Source organism: Ctenopharyngodon idella, chromosome 8, assembly GCF_019924925.1.
Source record: "Ctenopharyngodon idella isolate HZGC_01 chromosome 8, HZGC01, whole genome shotgun sequence".
Taxonomy (NCBI): Eukaryota; Metazoa; Chordata; class Actinopteri; order Cypriniformes; family Xenocyprididae; genus Ctenopharyngodon; species Ctenopharyngodon idella.
Window position 1 is genome coordinate 15,273,383 of NC_067227.1, and position 17,875 is coordinate 15,291,257.

The window sequence follows — 17,875 nt, forward strand, 5'->3', positions numbered from 1 at the left end:
GGGTCCCGCGGGAATGCTGACCTCTATTCCGAAAGGAAAACATTACTGATATCTTAAATGGAGTTTTGACTAGTCAAAGTATTTATAGATACTGAAATCAGATTTCTTCCTAGTGCAATTATAATTGCAGATATCACTAATTATCATTCTGACTAGTCAAATTATAATTATGAGTAGTCAAAATACAATTGTACCTATCCAAAATATATGGATAGTCAAACCATAGTTTTAAATTCTAAAACAGCTTTCCATAATTATGACTAGTATTTAATGCTAAAACGGCTTGCCATACTAGCACAGCCTACATCTGAATAGGGAGGAAAAGCGTTTCATGCTGACATTTCATGATTTGTCTAAATTTTTCAGCTGTAGGGCGGGGTTTTCGCCAAACTGGCTTGGGGAAATAAATCAAGAAGTGACAAACGAATAGAGCCTAACTCTTATAAGAAGTCGGAAGTGCATGAAATGAAAATATGAAACACTTGTTTGGAAAAAGGGGATTAATTTACTGTATTTGTTTTATTTTTGTGTATCTGTTGACATGCTTTTCAGTCGCCAAAGCAGGTAAGAAGGATGGTTATCTTTATTTTATTTATTTATTTTGGAATCTACTGTTATAAAAATAAACAGTAGACTTGAACACTGAAATTAACGAAACACTATATATGTCAGAACGATGCTTAATTAAACTAACGTTAGCACCTCCATTAAAGTGAAAGAACGTAAGACACTTTGGAGTAGCCTAGCCTATAGGTTATACGAGTAAATGAATTTGTGTGCTAAGACTGTTAGCTAAAATAAAATTTATTTTACAAGGGATTAACGTAGCAATAGAACTGTTGTTAAGTGGAGCTGTCAGGTGCCGAACATGAGTTAATTTGTTGATTCTGTAACTGTTCAAGCATTCTTTTACTTAAATCCACTGGAGGCAAGTTTGCAAAAGAACTCAAGTGCAGTTTATTTAAAACAAACATGGATTTTAAAACAACATTATACAAAAGAAACAAAAAGACATGGCTAGGCTGGGCTGGGTTTGGCTGGGCTGGGCTGGGTTGTGTTTGGTTGGGCGAACATTAACAAACTTACCATAATGGTAACACTGACCTACATTCAATACTTGACCAAGAACAAGAATGCGGTGGCGTGAATGCAGCATAATGCACAAGGACTAATCACTAGACAAGAAACATCTGTGCACACTCAACCAATGAAAACATAACACATGAGAACAATGAAGCACATGACATGATCAAATGAAGACATGGGAAACATGACATCAGGGAACACATGGCAAAACATAGCAATGAAAACATGAACCTGAACTTGAAAATAAAACATAAAGCATGAACATGACACAAGAACAAAACAAGACATGACAGAAGCCTTGTGTAGGCCTATATGGACAACTGTTTACATTATAATAGTATTCTAAAAGAAATTATTCAAAGTGCCTATTTTAACCAAGTGAGACTCAACTAATAGTAGGCCTAATATAGTCACAAATTTATTTTAACTAACTTAATGTTGCAATACATAAAATAGTATTCAGGGCAGTGCATGGAGATTAGGCCTACATATAAAGTTACATACTAGAACATCTTTTAACTTACATACATACCAGTGCTGTTCTGAAATGAGGAGGCAATTTTTTTATTTATTTATGAATCAATGTAAATTCATGTGCACACATGAATTATATTTTTAATTTCACCAAGCTGATTGCACTAAAAACCCCCGCAGTCATCGTGTTTTCAGTCCATTTCAAGTTTGATTTTGACGTGACATAAAGCAGTGATATCTAACTGGGTGATCTGTTTACTTACTTTTTAATTAGTCTTCCCATGGACGCCATCATTTGTTCATTAAAACTGATGCGCGGAACGTGCCCGTCAACAAGAGGCGGGATTTATCGCACAAACCAATCATATCCAATCATAACCAATTACATCCAATCATAGCGCGATGGAGATATTGCCTCCTCTCACGTGACTTTCCCCCATTCATTCTCAATTACCCCCCACAAAACCCACCGCAGGCCGGGGGTCTGACGGTTTTCTATGGTTTTCTATGAGAGCAAAGGGAGGCATGACTCCTGTGTAACTTTACCTGCGGGTGTCGCTGTTGTTCCTTAAGAAATACGAGTGACTTGCGCTCTTTTTAATGTCATAATTTGTAATATTTGTATTGTTTTATATGTAATATGGATTATTTTCACGTCCTATTTTTTTTTTTTTTTTTTTTTTTTTTTTTTTGAGGAGGCACTGCCTCCCTTGCCTCCTCGGAGGAAACGCCCTTGATACATACATAATTTATTTCAATACCCATATAAAGTCATGCAGGTGGTTATTATAACAGATTTCTAGAAAATAACCAATTCACATAGGGACAATACACTGTAAAAAAAATAAATAAATAAATAAAAAAATTGTAATTTTAACTGTAAAAGACTGTAAAAAATGCTACAGTGAAAACCTGTAACCCTTGTATTGAATGCAATTATGAACAAATCATCCAATAATTGACATTTGTAAATTATAAGACTTCTTGTGTATCCACAGGCTCGCACTCACTGATGGCTTTTGCAACATATATAGTTGGGCAGACATCATTTCCAGAGTTCAGTGTTGTGGTGATGTTGGACGATGTGCAAATAGGATATTATGACTCGGTCACATGGAGTATTTTACATCGCAGTGAAAGTGATTCAAAATATGATAATGAAGAGAAAAGTGACGCTGATATTGTATTTTTTGAAATGTATAACGACATGAAAGATCGGGCAGTTCATTTTAAGGAGCACCTAAATCACACAGATGGTGAGTGCTGGCCAACAAATTGATTATACCACACAAAAATATTTGATAACAAATGTAGCTTATGTGTTTGTACACATCATATTTAGTTTTTTCCTAAAAAGCATTTTACGTATAAGCAAGAAAACCACATGTGCTAGAGACAGTAATGATAAAAAGTATATTCATTTTCAATTGACCACAGTCTGTATTGTGCTATGTCTAATAAGTCATATAAGAACATTTTCTTTCCTTTTATTTTAAGGTGTACATGTTCATCAGAGACTTGTTGGATGTGAATTGTTAAACAATAATAAACCAGGTTTACTTCAGAGATGGGATGCTTTCAATGGACAAGAAATGGAAGAGTACACCTTTGACACAGAAAAACATGATATGGAGACAAAAATAACATGGAGGCCATGGGGCCAAATGACAAGACTTCATATGAAGTTGCTGTGTGAAAACATTTATCAACCTATTTGTATTAAAACTTTGCGGAGGTACCTGCACATGAAAAAGAACAGTGTGATGAGAAAAGGTGAGATAATCAACCTGATTAAAGGGGATAGTTCACCCAAAAATGAAAATTATCCCATGATTTACTCACCCTCAAGGCATCCATTTCTTTCAGATGAACACAGTCGGAGATATATTTAAAAATATCCTTACACCGTGTCCTAACCCGATGCCACGCGATGCTGCGACACGCGATAAAAGGTATCTTTTCCATGTTAATCTGAGTTTTTGTCCTAACCAGCCGCAACGGCTACACGCGAATATTCAATGTTATAAACGGTTTCTGTTTCTCCGCGGCGTCGTGGCTGAAACAGCAACACAAAATATGGCAATGATAATATCAGGTACTGTCTATGTGCTTTATTTCATGTTAAAAGCGTCTAATGTGAGTTTGAATATCATTCTGTGTTCCCAGCTTTTTAGCTGTAATGAAAACAACACTGGCTAATTAACCTCAGATCTTGAAAATAAATAAATGGGCACAAAATGGACACAAGCAGAGATGGGCACATCAACAAGTATTTAATTACAAATACTTACTCATCAAATGTATTTAAATAAAATATAAAGTACTGCTGTAAAAATGTATTTAATTCAAATACAAGTAATTTGTCATTTGAAAATACAAACAAAATTTCCATGCAATCATTTGAAGTGCTCACTGTAACAATTAAATATAGATTGATGATCCTTATAAAGATACTAAAGTTATTCCGTCAGGAGCAGTGAGTGATTTTGTCTTTTCCTTTTGTTGCTTGATTAACAATAATGGCAGACAGCAGCAGGTTTATTAGGCTGCTGTCACTTTAAGAACAAACGCACAGACAGAATATACTTATGGTTACATTAATTTAAGACACAACTGACTGTGTTTTTAATTAATCAATGTTATTTTTTTTATTACTTGACCTCTACACGGATTATCTGCAGCGCCCGCGGATATAACTGCAATCCGAGTATCACTAGACAGCACACATCATGCTTTAGCTAGCAAGTCAATTCACAAGTTCTAGCTATTTGCGTTAATCTTCTGTCCGATAAAGACATTCAGTGAATAATATCTGATAGTATATTTTACTAGATACTTTAACTTAAAGCGTTTTTCTGAGCACAAAAGCAGCTTCTTTACCTGCATCTGACCTTGCTATGCAAAGTAAGACAGACGTCGGTCACGAGCTCAGCAACCGAAACAGCAGCCGCCTTTTATGGTGCATTCACACGGGGCATCGGCGTTAACGCTTCTCATTTACTTTCAATGGGTGACATCATGCGTTTCCGAACTGAATTGTGGGTCGCTTCACTCGTGTTGCTTGTGGCAGAAGTTAAAAGGCTTGTTTGAGATGCATCGCCGCTACACAGACTGCGTAGGTCTGCGCAGCACCGATGAATCTCGAACAAGCCAAAAAATTTCTCAACTTTTCAAGCGCCAACGCAAATGTCAGCCAATCAGATCACCTTATGCAAATACCCTAGCGCAAATGCTAGCCAATTACATTCATGCCACACCAGAAAATCACTATGATGGTCGCGTCAGCACCAAGCTTTAGACACGCCCTCCATCAAGCATTGACGCCAACTCCCCGTGTGAATGCACCGTTACAGTTCCTTCTGAACCAAAACAATGAGCTTATGCTGCGCTCACGCCATAACTACTGAAAGTCAGAGATGGCAACCTTTGACGTTATACTAGGAGCGGTCCGTGACTCAAATTTATGCGTTTCAGTGGCAACACTACCAACGCCAAAATGAATCTGCAGCAGTTAGGTGGTACTCTCAGGTCAGAGCTCTTTAAGTTGTTGATGTTCATTATTAATGTAATGTTATGTGCTTTGAGACATGAGGTAATTTAATGCCATCTCTCGTGACGCTTTTGTTCCCTGCTGTGCGCGGTTAATGTGTTTTGAAGGAGGCGTGGCTTTGGAGACGCTCTGAAGGGAGTGTGGAATCTTATGCTTTCAAAGCTGGCTCACTATTGCTAGCCTCTCCGAAAATGACCTACCCTACCTTTAAGCCTGGTGATGAAAGTTATTGTATGCGAGAATAAAATAACATATTTGAATGTATTTTTAGTATTTTAAATAAAAAATACTTTCTCTCAAAGTATTTAATTGCAAATTACATTTGATTTTTTTCTTTGTTAAGGAAAATTCAAATTACAAAATACTCAAAAGTAATTAAATACATATTTTAAATCCATTTAATTAAAATACTGCCCAAGAACATTCAAACTGTCAATTCAATGCGAACAAACAAGTGTATTCTATGACAAAGATTGGTTCAGTCACTCTTTAAACAATGTTTAAATGGTGTAATGTATATGAATTTTAACATGTACTTGCCCATTTCATTTTGTCTGCTGTGCTCTTGCCGAGAGAGCCCGCTCACACTCTCTTCTGATTGGCTGTGGTTTTTGATCGATTTTATCGCTTCTCGTTGTCGCGTCGCGTCTAGTGTGGACACTCAAATTGCTCGTCGCTGGAATCTTATTGCATCGCGTGTAGTTAGGACACAGTGTAATCCTCCAAGGTTTATAATGGTTGTGAATGGGGGGGGGCCACATTTAAAAAAAAAAAAAAATGCATCCATCCATAATAAAATTAACCCATAAGGCTCCAGAGGGTTAATAAAGGCCCTTTGAAGCGAAGGGATGCATTTTTTGAAAAATAAGAAAAATATCCATATTTATAACTATATATTCAAATAACTAGCTTCCAGTGGATGACCGTACGTATATACCGCGCAAGTCGACTTGCACCAAATGAGTAACCCCTGACGCGATGTATGACGCAGGATGTAGGAGTAGTGTAAGCTTAGACACCTCTCGTGGTTCAAACAAATAGGGCTGTGCAACAAACTCAAGCTCCTCTTGTCTTATATCGAAATCCTCCAACATTTCTCTTTAAAATTTCTTGTTTTAGACTTCTAATTTGTGACTGGTGTTTTGTTTTGCTCTCTCCACTGCGCCTCTGAGTTAGTCATTGCATCGGGTCAAAGGTTGCTCTTCCACCCAAATCGACTTGCGCAGTATGCGTACGGTCGTCCGCTGGAAGCTAGTTATTTGAATTTGTAAAGGTTTAAATATGGATATTTTTCTTACAAAAACACATCCCTCAAAAGGCCTTTATTAACCCCCTGGAGTCAAATGAATTACTTTGATTATAGATGGATGCATTTTGTTTGTTTGTTTGTTTGTTTTAAAACTGGCCCCCCATTCACAACAATTATAAACCTTGGAGGACTAAGGATATTTTTAAATATATCTCCAATTGTGTTTGTATGAAAGAAGATATTCATATACACCTAGGATGGCTTGAGGGTGAGTAATTCATGGAATAATTTTCATTTTGGGTGAACTATCCCTTTAACTTCAGTGTAATTATTGACTGATGCCATAAACCCAACAGTTTAATAACAGTAAGACTTCTCATCCTTCTCTCTAGTGAAACCCAGAGTCAGACTCATGAGGAAGAAACTCACAGACTCTCAAGGACTTAAGATCAGCTGTCTGGCCACTGGTTTTTACCCCCGTCACATTAACCTGACTCTGTTCAGAGATGGTCAGCCTGTGGATGATGATCAGATCACAGGAGGAGAGATTCTTCCCAACGGAGACGGAACTTACCAGATGAGGAAGAGTTTGATGATCAGCGCAGAAGAACTACGTGAGGAACATAATTACAACTGTACAATGAAGCACCTCAATCTGGACAACAAACTGGACATTACGTTTGGTAAAGAAAAACAAATATCCAACAAACAAAGCTGAACAACAAATTAGACATTAGATTCATGATACTTTATTATCGTTCTATACAATACAATAAAATTATGTATATCAAGCCTTAGAAAAATCATCAGTACTATTAGAATATTACAATGAATAACAAAATTTTTTATTAACTTTATTTAACTTTCTTTTCCAGTTCTTTATCTCACTGTTGTTGATAATATTTTAAATTATTATTATTATTATTATTATTTTTTTTTTTTTTAATTCATTTCAGATGTGGATGAATCTGACCCAGGATCCATTAGTCTGTATGTAGCTGTCATTGTGCTGGTGTTAATGTTTGTGGCTGTTCTCATCATAACTGCACTCATATTGAGGAAGAAGAAAGGTTCCGCTGGTAAATGTTTTGTAAACTCAATTAGGAAAAGAAACCAAATATCAGTTCCTTTAGATACTCTTTTAAAGTTCACCCCATGCAGTTTCATGTTTCTAGTGATCTTTGTTTAACTGTGCCATTGTTATTCAGGACGAGGCTCTGAGACGTCAAAGAGTGATTACTCCCTTACCCCATGTAAGTACTCTATGTTTAATGAAGTAATATGAATTCACCAATATGTTCATTTTAAGGTTAATATTGGACATGACAACCATTTTTTTTTTATTTCAGCTTCCACGCAAGATGAAACATGAAAAGTGAGTCTAAATAGGCCTATATTAAATTCAAACTTAAAATTAAAAAGCCTTAGCATTTTCTCAGCGATACAATCAAGTTTTGTTATGATAATGACAATCAAGAGATATTTGATTAAAACGACAAAGGAATGTAATATATTTACAATACAATAACAGATAGTGTACAGTATATGCAATATAAAAATTAAGCCTGTTTTTCGTTGTTGTTTTGCTGGTCCAATGTGATCTGTGTTTTATTATTCTGCTGTACATGCAGAACCTTTAGAAAACTGTGATATCTACTGGAGAATGGCATTTGCTGCAAACATGAAAATGACCATTCAAAGACATATAGCGAATATGGGTAGAACTCTTTACTGCCCTATACTTCAGAAATCCTTTTAAAGGTATACATGTGAATTAAACGTGGCACAATGGCCTTCATCATCACAGTATGCTAATGCCTATCTAGTGCGAGGGATTCATCAAAATGCTGATTGAGGACTGTTGGGACATTCCAGGCACAGGATGGTTCTGTCTGGAGAGACAGAGTCGTTTACACTTCAATGACACATCTGTACCATTTGCTTCACATGACATATATGCTTTCAACTACATACTATTTATCTACTAGTGTTTTCTAACATGTAACTATGTCATGTTTGGTCTCATCTGACAGCTTATAAACTGAACTGAATGGTAATGTACTTAATAGAGGTATCCTAATGTACAATCTAGGTATTGCTTAAACATGCATTAAGGAGAATATGTTAATGTATTTCTCCCCCTCTTGATCACTGTCCATTTGCCATATCTTTTGGTTTCCTGTGAGTTGGTTTTGGTGTTGGTATTCCACTCATGTAAACCAATGCTTTGCTTAGGGTACAAGAAGGAAAGGTAACTGTTGATCTAGAAGAAAGGCTTTTACGGCTTCTTCTGCACAGCAGTGCATTATTTGTTACTACTACTAAGTTTTTTATACAGTATGTTGTTCCATTCTACTGTCTGTATATTTAAACATGTAACTTAATAAATAACTCTGCCTGCTTTAAAGGTTTTGAGAATCTTTCCTTTTATCACTGATAATGTTGAAAGCTAAAGCGATGGTAACTTTCGTTTTCTAAATGTTCGTGTTAAATCCTACGTTTTCCTATCACGTCTAAGAAAGACTTTTACCTTTAAAGAATAAGAGGTTAAAGAATAACAACAACTTTAATGGAGTCAGATTAATTATATTGGAGTCAGATAGATAACTGAATTATGCACGTCATCCTTCAACTGCTTTTTGCTTCCGATTATTGGTTCAAAACAGCAGCGTAAACTACCAGCCTTACAGGGTCCTTGATTATCATTTCACTTTTTTAACTTTATATAGTGTGTAATGTTGCTGTTTTAGCATAAACAACATCTGCAAAGTTACGACGCTCAAAGTTCAATGCAAAGGGAGATATTTTCTTTTACAGAAATCACTTTTTAAGGACTACAATAAATGGCTGGGAGGGACTACAACAAGCTTCTTTCAGGGTTGGTGACAATTTTTTTTTTTTTTTTTACATAAACCCTGCCCTCGAGAACATGCAACAAAGGGAGTGAGGCCATGTTGGGCTGCTTTAGTGAAGAGGAAGAGTTGTTGTAGTAGAGTGTTGTTGCCATGCCGTCATTTTTTGCTGGGCTGCTTCACAAACGAGGGTCAAGTCAATTGCACAAAAGATTAACATGATGGCACATGCTAGTCGATGAGTTCAATCAACTCCACAGCAACTACATAAATGTATCCATCAGTGTCTGACTCCGGTTTGAACAATGTAATGCTGAACACCATTACTGACAATCGTCATTTTGGCTGCGTGAGATTCTCCAGCTTTGTTGTTGTTGAGCAACCAAAGTGCGAGCTGTTAAAGCTCCGCCTTCTTTTGGAAAGGAGGCCGGGAGCAGCAGCTCATTTGCATTTAAAGGGACATACATAAAAACAGTGTGTTTTTGCTCACATCAAAATAGGGGCAAATTTGACAAGCTATAATAAATGATCTATGGGGTATTTTGAGCTGAAACTTCACAGACACATTCTGGGGACACCAGAGACTTATATTACATCTTGTGAAAAGGAGCATAATATGTCCCCTTTAAAACCCTAGAGAATGTAACATTAGGTAGGTAACACATATACAGTTGTTACTGAAAAGATTGTTGCATACAATTGTTGCATTAGAATAATCTACTTTGTGTCTGTTATGTTATAAAAACTTTTCCTTTCAGTGTCATGGGAGATTGTGTCCTACATAAACACCTGACACACCTAGTGCTATTGACACAGCTTAGGACTCAAAATTCCCCAAGTTTTCACTTTCCTGTTGAGACAAAGCACATGTAACTGTCTATCATGTAAAAGTTAATTATTAAAAAAAGTGACTAACAAAGACCTTTTTCTGGTAAATGAGAAGAACATGAATTGCCAGGTATGTTTACACATACTAGGAATTTGTTTTAGTGACAGAAGCTCCACAGTGCAACAGAGTGACAGCGACAAGACAAGACACAGATAATAAAAAGAATAAAAGAATAATATACAAATATACAAGAGAGACAAAGTGCAAAAAAAGCAAAAAACAATATATAATATAGACAATTTGTGTGTACAGTTATGATGTGTGCAAATTTGAAATATAAATAAGTGTGTTTTAAGTAAATAATGTATAATAGTGTTGTGTGTTCCGTGTTTGTCAAGTGTTCATGAGATGGATTGCCTGAGGGAAGAAACTGTTCCTGTGTCTGGTCGTTCTGGTGCTCAGAGCTCTGTAGCATCGACCAGATGGCAACAGTTCAAAGAGGGAGTGTGCTGGATGTGAGGGGTCTAGAGTGATTTTCTTTGCCCTTTTTCTCACTCTGGCTAAGTACAGTTCTTGGAGAGTGGGGAGGGTTGTAGCAATGATTCGCTCAGCAGACCGGACTACCCTCTGTAGTCTTCTGAGGTCAGATTTGGTAGCTGAGCTGAACCAGACAGATATAGAAGTGCAGAGGATGGATTCAATGATGGCAGAGTAAGACTGTTTCAGCAGCTCCTGTGGTAGGTTGAACTTCCCTCAGCTGGCGAAGGAAGTACAACCTCTGCTGGGCCTTTTTCACAATGGACTCAATAGACGCATTTCCACTGTCGGGCCTAAAGCGGGCGTGCTAGTGCGTGCCAGGGCCAGTTGCGTTTCCACTGTCACTTCCGGGGCTTGATCGTGCCTCGTCGGGGCTTCCTCGGGGCCAACGGCCAGGGTTTTTAGGCCCGCCGAATACCTTGGTCCAAAGCGGGCCAGCTCGGGCTTGAGGGAGTGGTTACGAACAAAGGCGGAGTTAATCTGTGTGTGAGACAGAGGCGCCATGGATGATTATATGTAGGTGACCAGCTAACATCAGCATTAAAGACTTTTAAGAAAAATTTTATTATAATTGAATTTATTTAAAGAGAAAGACAATTTATTCAGTAAACCACTGTTTAAAAAAAAAAAAGAAAAAAGCAACTTTAGGTTTAGTTTTCTCCCTCCTGCTGTACCGAATCCGTACCGAACTGTGACTTCAATACCGAGGTAGTACCAAACCGTCATTTTTGTGTACCATTAAAAATATTTTCATACAGTTACCCTTTCATGGTCATATTGATGAGATATCAATGTCAGAATGTAGGTCAACTTAATCAACTTAATGATCGAGTTTTGTTTCTATAAAACAAATCAACCGTGGTCATTTGACAGACTACGGTGGCAGCAAAAAAAAAAAAAAAAACGTTATTATTTAACCTTGAGCACTCCACTTTAACATGTGCTTTGCTTAATCACTCGCTTTTTCGACCTCCATATTCTTAGGTATCTTAGGTATACTGCTACCTTCTACAGGACAATAATAGGAATAACAACTGATCACCACAGTGTGAAGGTTTGGCAGGTTCATAGCAGCAGTTAGGCCTAGTCCTGCTGACGCATGTTGTGTATTCTTCCAAATAATATTTGCAAATATATTTATTGTATTTATATTTTCAAAAATATTTATTAACTTTTATATAAGATATGATCTAACTGTAGCCTACCATTGCTTTTCTGTACTTCTTTATATTTATTTATTTATTTTACTTCCTTTTTTCTGGGTAAAGAATACATAAGAGGACTGTATGCATTACAGAGATCAGGAATTTATTCTGCCAAACTGCCTCATGCTTCTTATAAACTTGGCTATTCCATTGTGTCTATCAGTCTTAACATCAACTTACCGTCATATATCTAATGTAATTAATGTAATGTTTGTAAGTTCAAATGAAACCAAAAACTATTACCATTGTTGTCATCTTGCAGTTAAAACATTGTTAAATATTACAAATAGTACATTCAGAATATGTATTTAGAATTAAAAAGAGCTGATTATCAGACTTTATCTTGAAAATTGATAGGAGCTGCATTTACATGTAACCTGATTTACAGATTTTTTCCCCCAGCTGTCATTGGTGGTGCACTTTAAAAAAAGATTTAGAAAAGAGCCACTGTGCTTTTTTATCCATGATATAAATATCCAATTGAGATTATCCATAAAGCATATATCATTTTATCTTCACTGAGATGTCATACACTCTAGGTTGCAGAAGGATGATGAATCAACATAAAACATGGATTCAAATGAATTAACCTTTACAAAAAAAAAAAAAAAAAAATGCAATTATAGAACAAACCACAGAGGAAAACTTCTCTCTCTTTGATCAATCAATAAAACGGTTGTGTACACCAGCATTGCAGTTGAACTTGTTGTTTGGTGTCTCTGAAGATGTTATGGAAGGTTAATGTCTTTCATAAGTTGATAGATAGTCTGTTACTCAATGTTCACTCTTAAGTGCTGGCAGAGGTGCAGAACATCTAATGTATTGACTTCCAGCTTATATGACGTGTGCTAAATGAAGGAACATGAAGATGAAGTGATAAGTATTTTACAACATAACAAAAATGGAGAAACCATGATATTTCTAATGCCTTATTGCAGTTTTGTTTTGAAAATTTGTATGTGAGTATCTGTACACCAACCTGTGTGTTTTCTTTTGTAGTAGATCAGTCCTCCTGCTGCCATAATCACCCCCAAAACCACCCCTGCAGCACCAATTATCATCTTATTTCTGTCAGACTCTGACAGAGATGAATCTGCAAAATAAAATTGTGCTGGAATATTCTATGGTTTGTTATGTAATGCACACAATTCTGTCAGTTGAGCCTTGAGATAAAATTGCTATTGATAACCAGCAACCCAACAAGTCACTAGAGTTTAACAATTCCTTAAAATAGGAATTGCTATTTTTGAGGTGGACTCAGTAGTATTTCAAATACATTGTTTAGAAGTTAGTAGGGCTGATACCAACAACAAACGTCTAACCAATCAGCATTAGGGGGCGTATGACGGTCGAGGAGTGAGAACGAGCAAGAGGGAGATTTGAAAATAAGACAAAAAAACTGCAGAACGAGAGATGAGACAAAATACAAAAGAGCTCAAAAGAATATCACTGGAATGAAGGTTTATGACTGGGCAAGCGCTTTAGGACCACTAGAGAATGCGGTGTTTAGCATCATTGTTAATGCACTCACCTCGCATGCCAGCAGCGATTGGGCCGGGGTTGAGACTGACTCGGAGCAGGGTGGTTAGGATTGGAGTTTGAGTTTTGGAGGCAGAGCAATGAAGAGAGGGGAGGGTTTGTTTGGGTTGATTTCAAATATCAACAATGTCCAACAGCGTAGTTCAAATTCTACTTACAGCACCTTTAACGAATGTTTTATTTTTGTTAAGAATAAGTTCAAAAGACTTTCAAGGGAGCTATAAAAAAACAAACTGAGAACCACTGAACTACAATAATAGTGATGCTGGCCTTAACAAGAGTCCTCTGTGGTTGGTCAAATTGTTTAGGTTATGAAGCAAACAAAATAGTTTCCTCTTGTTCAGATGAAAACAATAAGGGAACAAGTAGACATAGTAGAAACTATAGTTTGGTTTCTGTGGTTATGCAGTCTCGGTGTATTTTATAGTATCAACTCTTACCCCAGTGATAGACCATGGGTCCATGAGAGCTGGCGTGCTCCACCACACAGGAGATCTTCTCTCCAGGTTTGGGAAAGTATTCTAGGTAGGAGTGAATCTGGTAGTACCAGTCTCCATCAGCCAGCTCCTCAGTGGAGGTCACATCAGTTGTCATTTCTTTATCATCTCTCATCCACGTCAGTTTGATGGGTTTGGGGTAGAAGTCATAGGCACTGCAGATCAACATGGCTGGACTTTTACCACTTGCCTGCCTTACTGACCGGACAATGACTTCTGGTTTTACTGTAGACATGATGAGGTTAATTTTGTGTTTTGATTCACATGTGTGGTTTCAAATAGATTTTAGTGTTCAATGCATCTCACCTGTTTTTTCTTCCATATGGAGGAATTGCCCAAAGTACTTGCATTCGGCAATGTGTTTCTCTGCCTCCTTATGTAGCCACTCAGGGTTTTTATTAAAATCATCCGCCCATTTCATCGCATATTCAGTGTAAGCAACAACTTTATTTTCAGTACTGTTAAATCTCAGCAATTCGGTTTTGTCATAATATATTGAGTAAATGAACTCAACATTTTGTAGAGAACCAAGTACTCGACAGAGAATTAGGATGAAGCCATAATGTCCATGAACTAAAAAACAAGCAGCCAACAAACCTTTTGACAGTTTAATAATAATAACACTGATACAGTAATAATAATAATAATCATAATGTTCTGATACAGTCTGTTTAACTTTGCAAACGCTTCACAAATATTCCTAAACGAGACATTTCAGAGTAAAGATATTTGTATCTACAATTTCAATTTAAATAGCATTTTTAGTAAAAAGTAAAACGTAGAACTATTTCATCACTATATTGAAGTCAGATTATAGCTTACCTGTTTCAAACAAAATATGCAACAACAAGGCCAGGTGTATCACAAGGTCGTATTGCATTTTGCATTCAGTGTTGTTTCACTGGCATGGAGATGGAATGAGCCCTAAAGCAGTTACAGTAAATGTCTTAAATGATGCCAGCCCAGTTTGGCATCGCAACTCATCAAACTGGAAAATCAAGCTTATGACTGGCCCACAAAACAACATGTGATCAAGTAACTTACACTGGGACATTTTTCACAAGAGCTGAGCTACAAAAAAAACTGAAGTGAAAGTTCTGTATACTTGCTGACAACTAATTGTTCATTCATTTGACTGTAATAGTTTTTGTTATTTGGGGTTTTCCATCTGAAGACAGGAGAATTTAGGTCACCCTCTCACCCAAATAAGTTTGAGAAATGTGTGTATCTAAAATGTGGAATGTTTGTGTTCTTGCCCAAACACTTTACACCCTTTTTGGGGGGAAATAAAAATTGACTCTCCGTAGCATTATATACTCATTCAGGAGAATATGCTGTGATATTATCTAATTTTCCTATACTATTGATCCACCACTTAGTTTTATTAATAACCCCTTGTTTGACCAGTCCTTCAAGTCACTAAGGCACCCAACCAGAAGAAGCTCTTGATATATTGTTCAGAGAAACCTCTAAATTCATGTGTTGTTGCACTGCAGGATGAATGAAGCAGTGAGAAAAAGGCTTCAATTTTTTTGGTATGATTACAGCATGAACTTATTGTACATTTTTATTTTAACTTTCCATTTTTTAACTGTCCATTTTCCGTTCACTGTGACATTGTGCCACAGTATTTCACATTGCTTTTTAAAACTACACAGTTACAGTGCAAATTGCAGTTACTTGAAATATAACTCTGAATCAACTGTCAGATTATGTTATGTTTAATAGTTCCTGTGTTCATGTTTTCCCTCTGTCTCCTTGGTTACTCATTTGTTTCTATAATTACCCATTATTGCCACCTCTCTCTCCTTAATTTCATTTGTTTGCCCTGTGTATTTAAAGGGTTAGTTCACACAAAAATTAAATTTCTGTCATTAATTACTCACCCTCATGTCATTCCACACCCCTTCGTTCATCTTCGGAAGACAAATTAATATATTTTTTGATGAAATCCGAGGGTATCTGATCCACACATAGGCATGTCATCGCACCTTTTGATATCCAGAAAGGTAGTTAAAAACATGGTTAAAATAGCCAACGTGAGTACAGTGGTTCAACCTTAATGTTATGAAGCGACAAGAATACTTTTTGTGTGCAAAAACAAAAAAATAATGGCTTTATTCAATCATTTGAACCATTGTCACACGTAGTGAACTCAGTGCAGGCTTCCTTGTTTATATCCGAATGCCGGTGTCTGAATTTTGACTCCCTGCCAAACTATTATCCCCCTCGTTGAAGTCGCTACCCGATTGCCTAATCCTAAACCTACCAATACTAGGGGGGTAATAATTTGACGGATTATTGGCCAGATCCTGTGTCGTGCTGCTCATGTGTTCAGCTTCAGCCAATACTGAGTTGGCATTCGGACGTAAACAAGGAAGCCTGCACTGAGTTCACTACGTATTACGTTTCAAATGGTTGAATAAAGTCGTTATTTTTGTTTTGTTTTTACCATAGGCGTAATTTGTGGGTGGGACAGGTGGGACATGCCCCTACCACTGTTTGCCAGGGTCGATATTGTCCCCACCACTTTTTGAAACATCCCGCGGCATGGATGTATACTAATACAAAAGAAACATCTCTAGTAGATTAGCAATTCGTTCGTTTGTGTTAAATAATAGGCAATCTGGCGCAACAGTGTTCTCTTGGCACTCGTGCACACTGCGCATTCTTCACACGGACAAGTGCTTCAATCTATCGCTTAACGCTGTTGCGGAGCAGTGTTAATTTCGTTAATGAAAACTATGACGGAAAATGTTCGTTGACGACCTTTTTTTCCATGACTAAAGGCTGATTTATACTTCTGCGTCGAGCGTACGCCGTAGGCTGTGTGTAGCACGCGTAGCCGCAACGTAGCCTCACGTGCACCTCTTTAAAAAAGTAACAACGCGTCAATTCTACGTGGACCACAAGCGCTGTGATTGGTCTGCTAGAACCACTCCCTCAGGTCAAAAAACTGGCGCGGAGCAATACAAGGCCGAGCGAGCGTTTTCAACTTACATAGGAATGAAAAACGCTCTGTTTCAGGGGACACATGCAGTCAAACGGCAACAAAAGTCGTACCTATTTGCTGCTCTGACAAGGTACATGACAAGCTGCTTCTTCTTCGGCTTTTGCCTTGAGACTCAACATGACCGCGGACACTGCCTGCTAGTGGTCTGCATGCACGTCGACGCGGACAACGACGCAGAAGTGTATACGACGGTTTATATTGCGCTGCTCGTTTGCTTACTAAATCTGGGCCCAAAAGTTACGCGAACAAAATGCTGAGTTTTGTCGCTCGTTTAATTCTAATCCACCTTAAAATAACATTAAAACGGAGCATGTATTTCTAGCAGATAAAATGCCGTAAATTCACGACATTCCGTCAAATTAGGCCTACCTCATCTTTCGCGGTCAAAACTGACTGCATCCACGCCAGCAAATCGCGCTACATTAGTGCTGTTCTCGACAATATACCTTTGTAAAAATGTGGGGATTTAGCACTTACTAGCATGAACAAATGTAAACACAGACTGCATCGAGCCATAGAGATTTAAGATTAAAACTCTCTTCGACACAAAAACATACCCTTCCGTGAGTTGTTTTTAATGTTGATCATTATTATGAGCAGAATGCAATGTTTTCCGAATATCCACACGATTTCAAATGTGACATTTGATTTTATACAACAGTTCAAAAAACAAAAGGGTAGTATTAAGTGATGTACATTTTAAACAGTATATTGTCAGTATTTTTGCTCTATTTTGCAGCGAAATCCACAGCAGAACTGCAGCACACAAGCTGTTTCGTGAACGAATCAGTGATTCAATGATTCAATGACCCATTCATAAATACAGCCGCTTGCTTTGATACTGAAAGAATGACTCGATGATTCACTCATAAAGACAGTGACTTACCGCCACCTACTGGCGGTTTTAATTTAATATTTAAAAGTATCACTTCGTTTTTATCATCATTGTATTTATTGAATTTTTTATTTATTTAAAGCATTATTTATTTTATAAAGGTATTTATAAAGGTAAAAAAAAAATGCACTGAAAAAATCAATTTAAGA

The 17,875-nt window shown here is 37.1% G+C and overlaps 3 protein-coding genes across 7 annotated transcripts in view; 2 read left to right on the top strand and 1 right to left on the bottom strand.

Moving 5' to 3' along the window:
- Positions 1–8,766, top strand: part of LOC127517251 (major histocompatibility complex class I-related gene protein-like) — a 163,815-nt gene extending 155,049 nt beyond the window's left edge. The window contains exon 8 of the mRNA XM_051902609.1: positions 8,235–8,766. The gene's annotated coding sequence lies outside the window, so the exon portion shown is untranslated. The remainder of the gene's footprint in view (positions 1–8,234) is intronic.
- Positions 355–8,766, top strand: LOC127517247 (zinc-alpha-2-glycoprotein-like). 2 transcript variants are annotated; one of them, XM_051902604.1, is made up of 8 exons: positions 355–564; positions 2,559–2,816; positions 3,058–3,333; positions 6,752–7,042; positions 7,316–7,438; positions 7,568–7,612; positions 7,709–7,734; positions 8,186–8,766. In XM_051902604.1, exons 1-7 carry the CDS (start codon positions 474–476, stop codon positions 7,729–7,731), a joined length of 1,107 nt encoding a protein of 368 aa, XP_051758564.1. In that variant the 5' UTR covers positions 355–473; the 3' UTR covers positions 7,732–7,734; positions 8,186–8,766. The 2 variants fall into 2 exon arrangements, with proteins under 2 accessions (XP_051758564.1, XP_051758563.1); XM_051902603.1 differs by having other exon boundaries at positions 7,709–8,766.
- A 385-nt stretch (positions 8,767–9,151) lies between these two features.
- On the bottom strand, positions 9,152–17,267 carry LOC127517258 (rano class II histocompatibility antigen, A beta chain). Of its 4 annotated transcripts, XR_007931227.1 has the most exons (6): positions 14,641–17,267; positions 14,125–14,391; positions 13,762–14,043; positions 12,762–12,875; positions 12,416–12,630; positions 9,152–11,057 (listed from the first exon to the last, which is right to left on the bottom strand). XR_007931227.1 is itself a non-coding variant. In XM_051902622.1 (5 exons), the coding sequence occupies exons 1-5, from the start codon at positions 14,696–14,698 to the stop codon at positions 11,053–11,055; spliced, it is 726 nt and encodes a 241-aa protein (XP_051758582.1). In that variant the 5' UTR covers positions 14,699–17,267; the 3' UTR covers positions 9,152–11,052. The 4 variants fall into 4 exon arrangements, 3 of the variants coding, with proteins under 3 accessions (XP_051758582.1, XP_051758581.1, XP_051758583.1); XM_051902622.1 differs by lacking the exon at positions 12,416–12,630; XM_051902621.1 differs by lacking the exon at positions 9,152–11,057 and having other exon boundaries at positions 12,028–12,630.
- Positions 17,268–17,875: the final 608 nt, after the last annotated feature.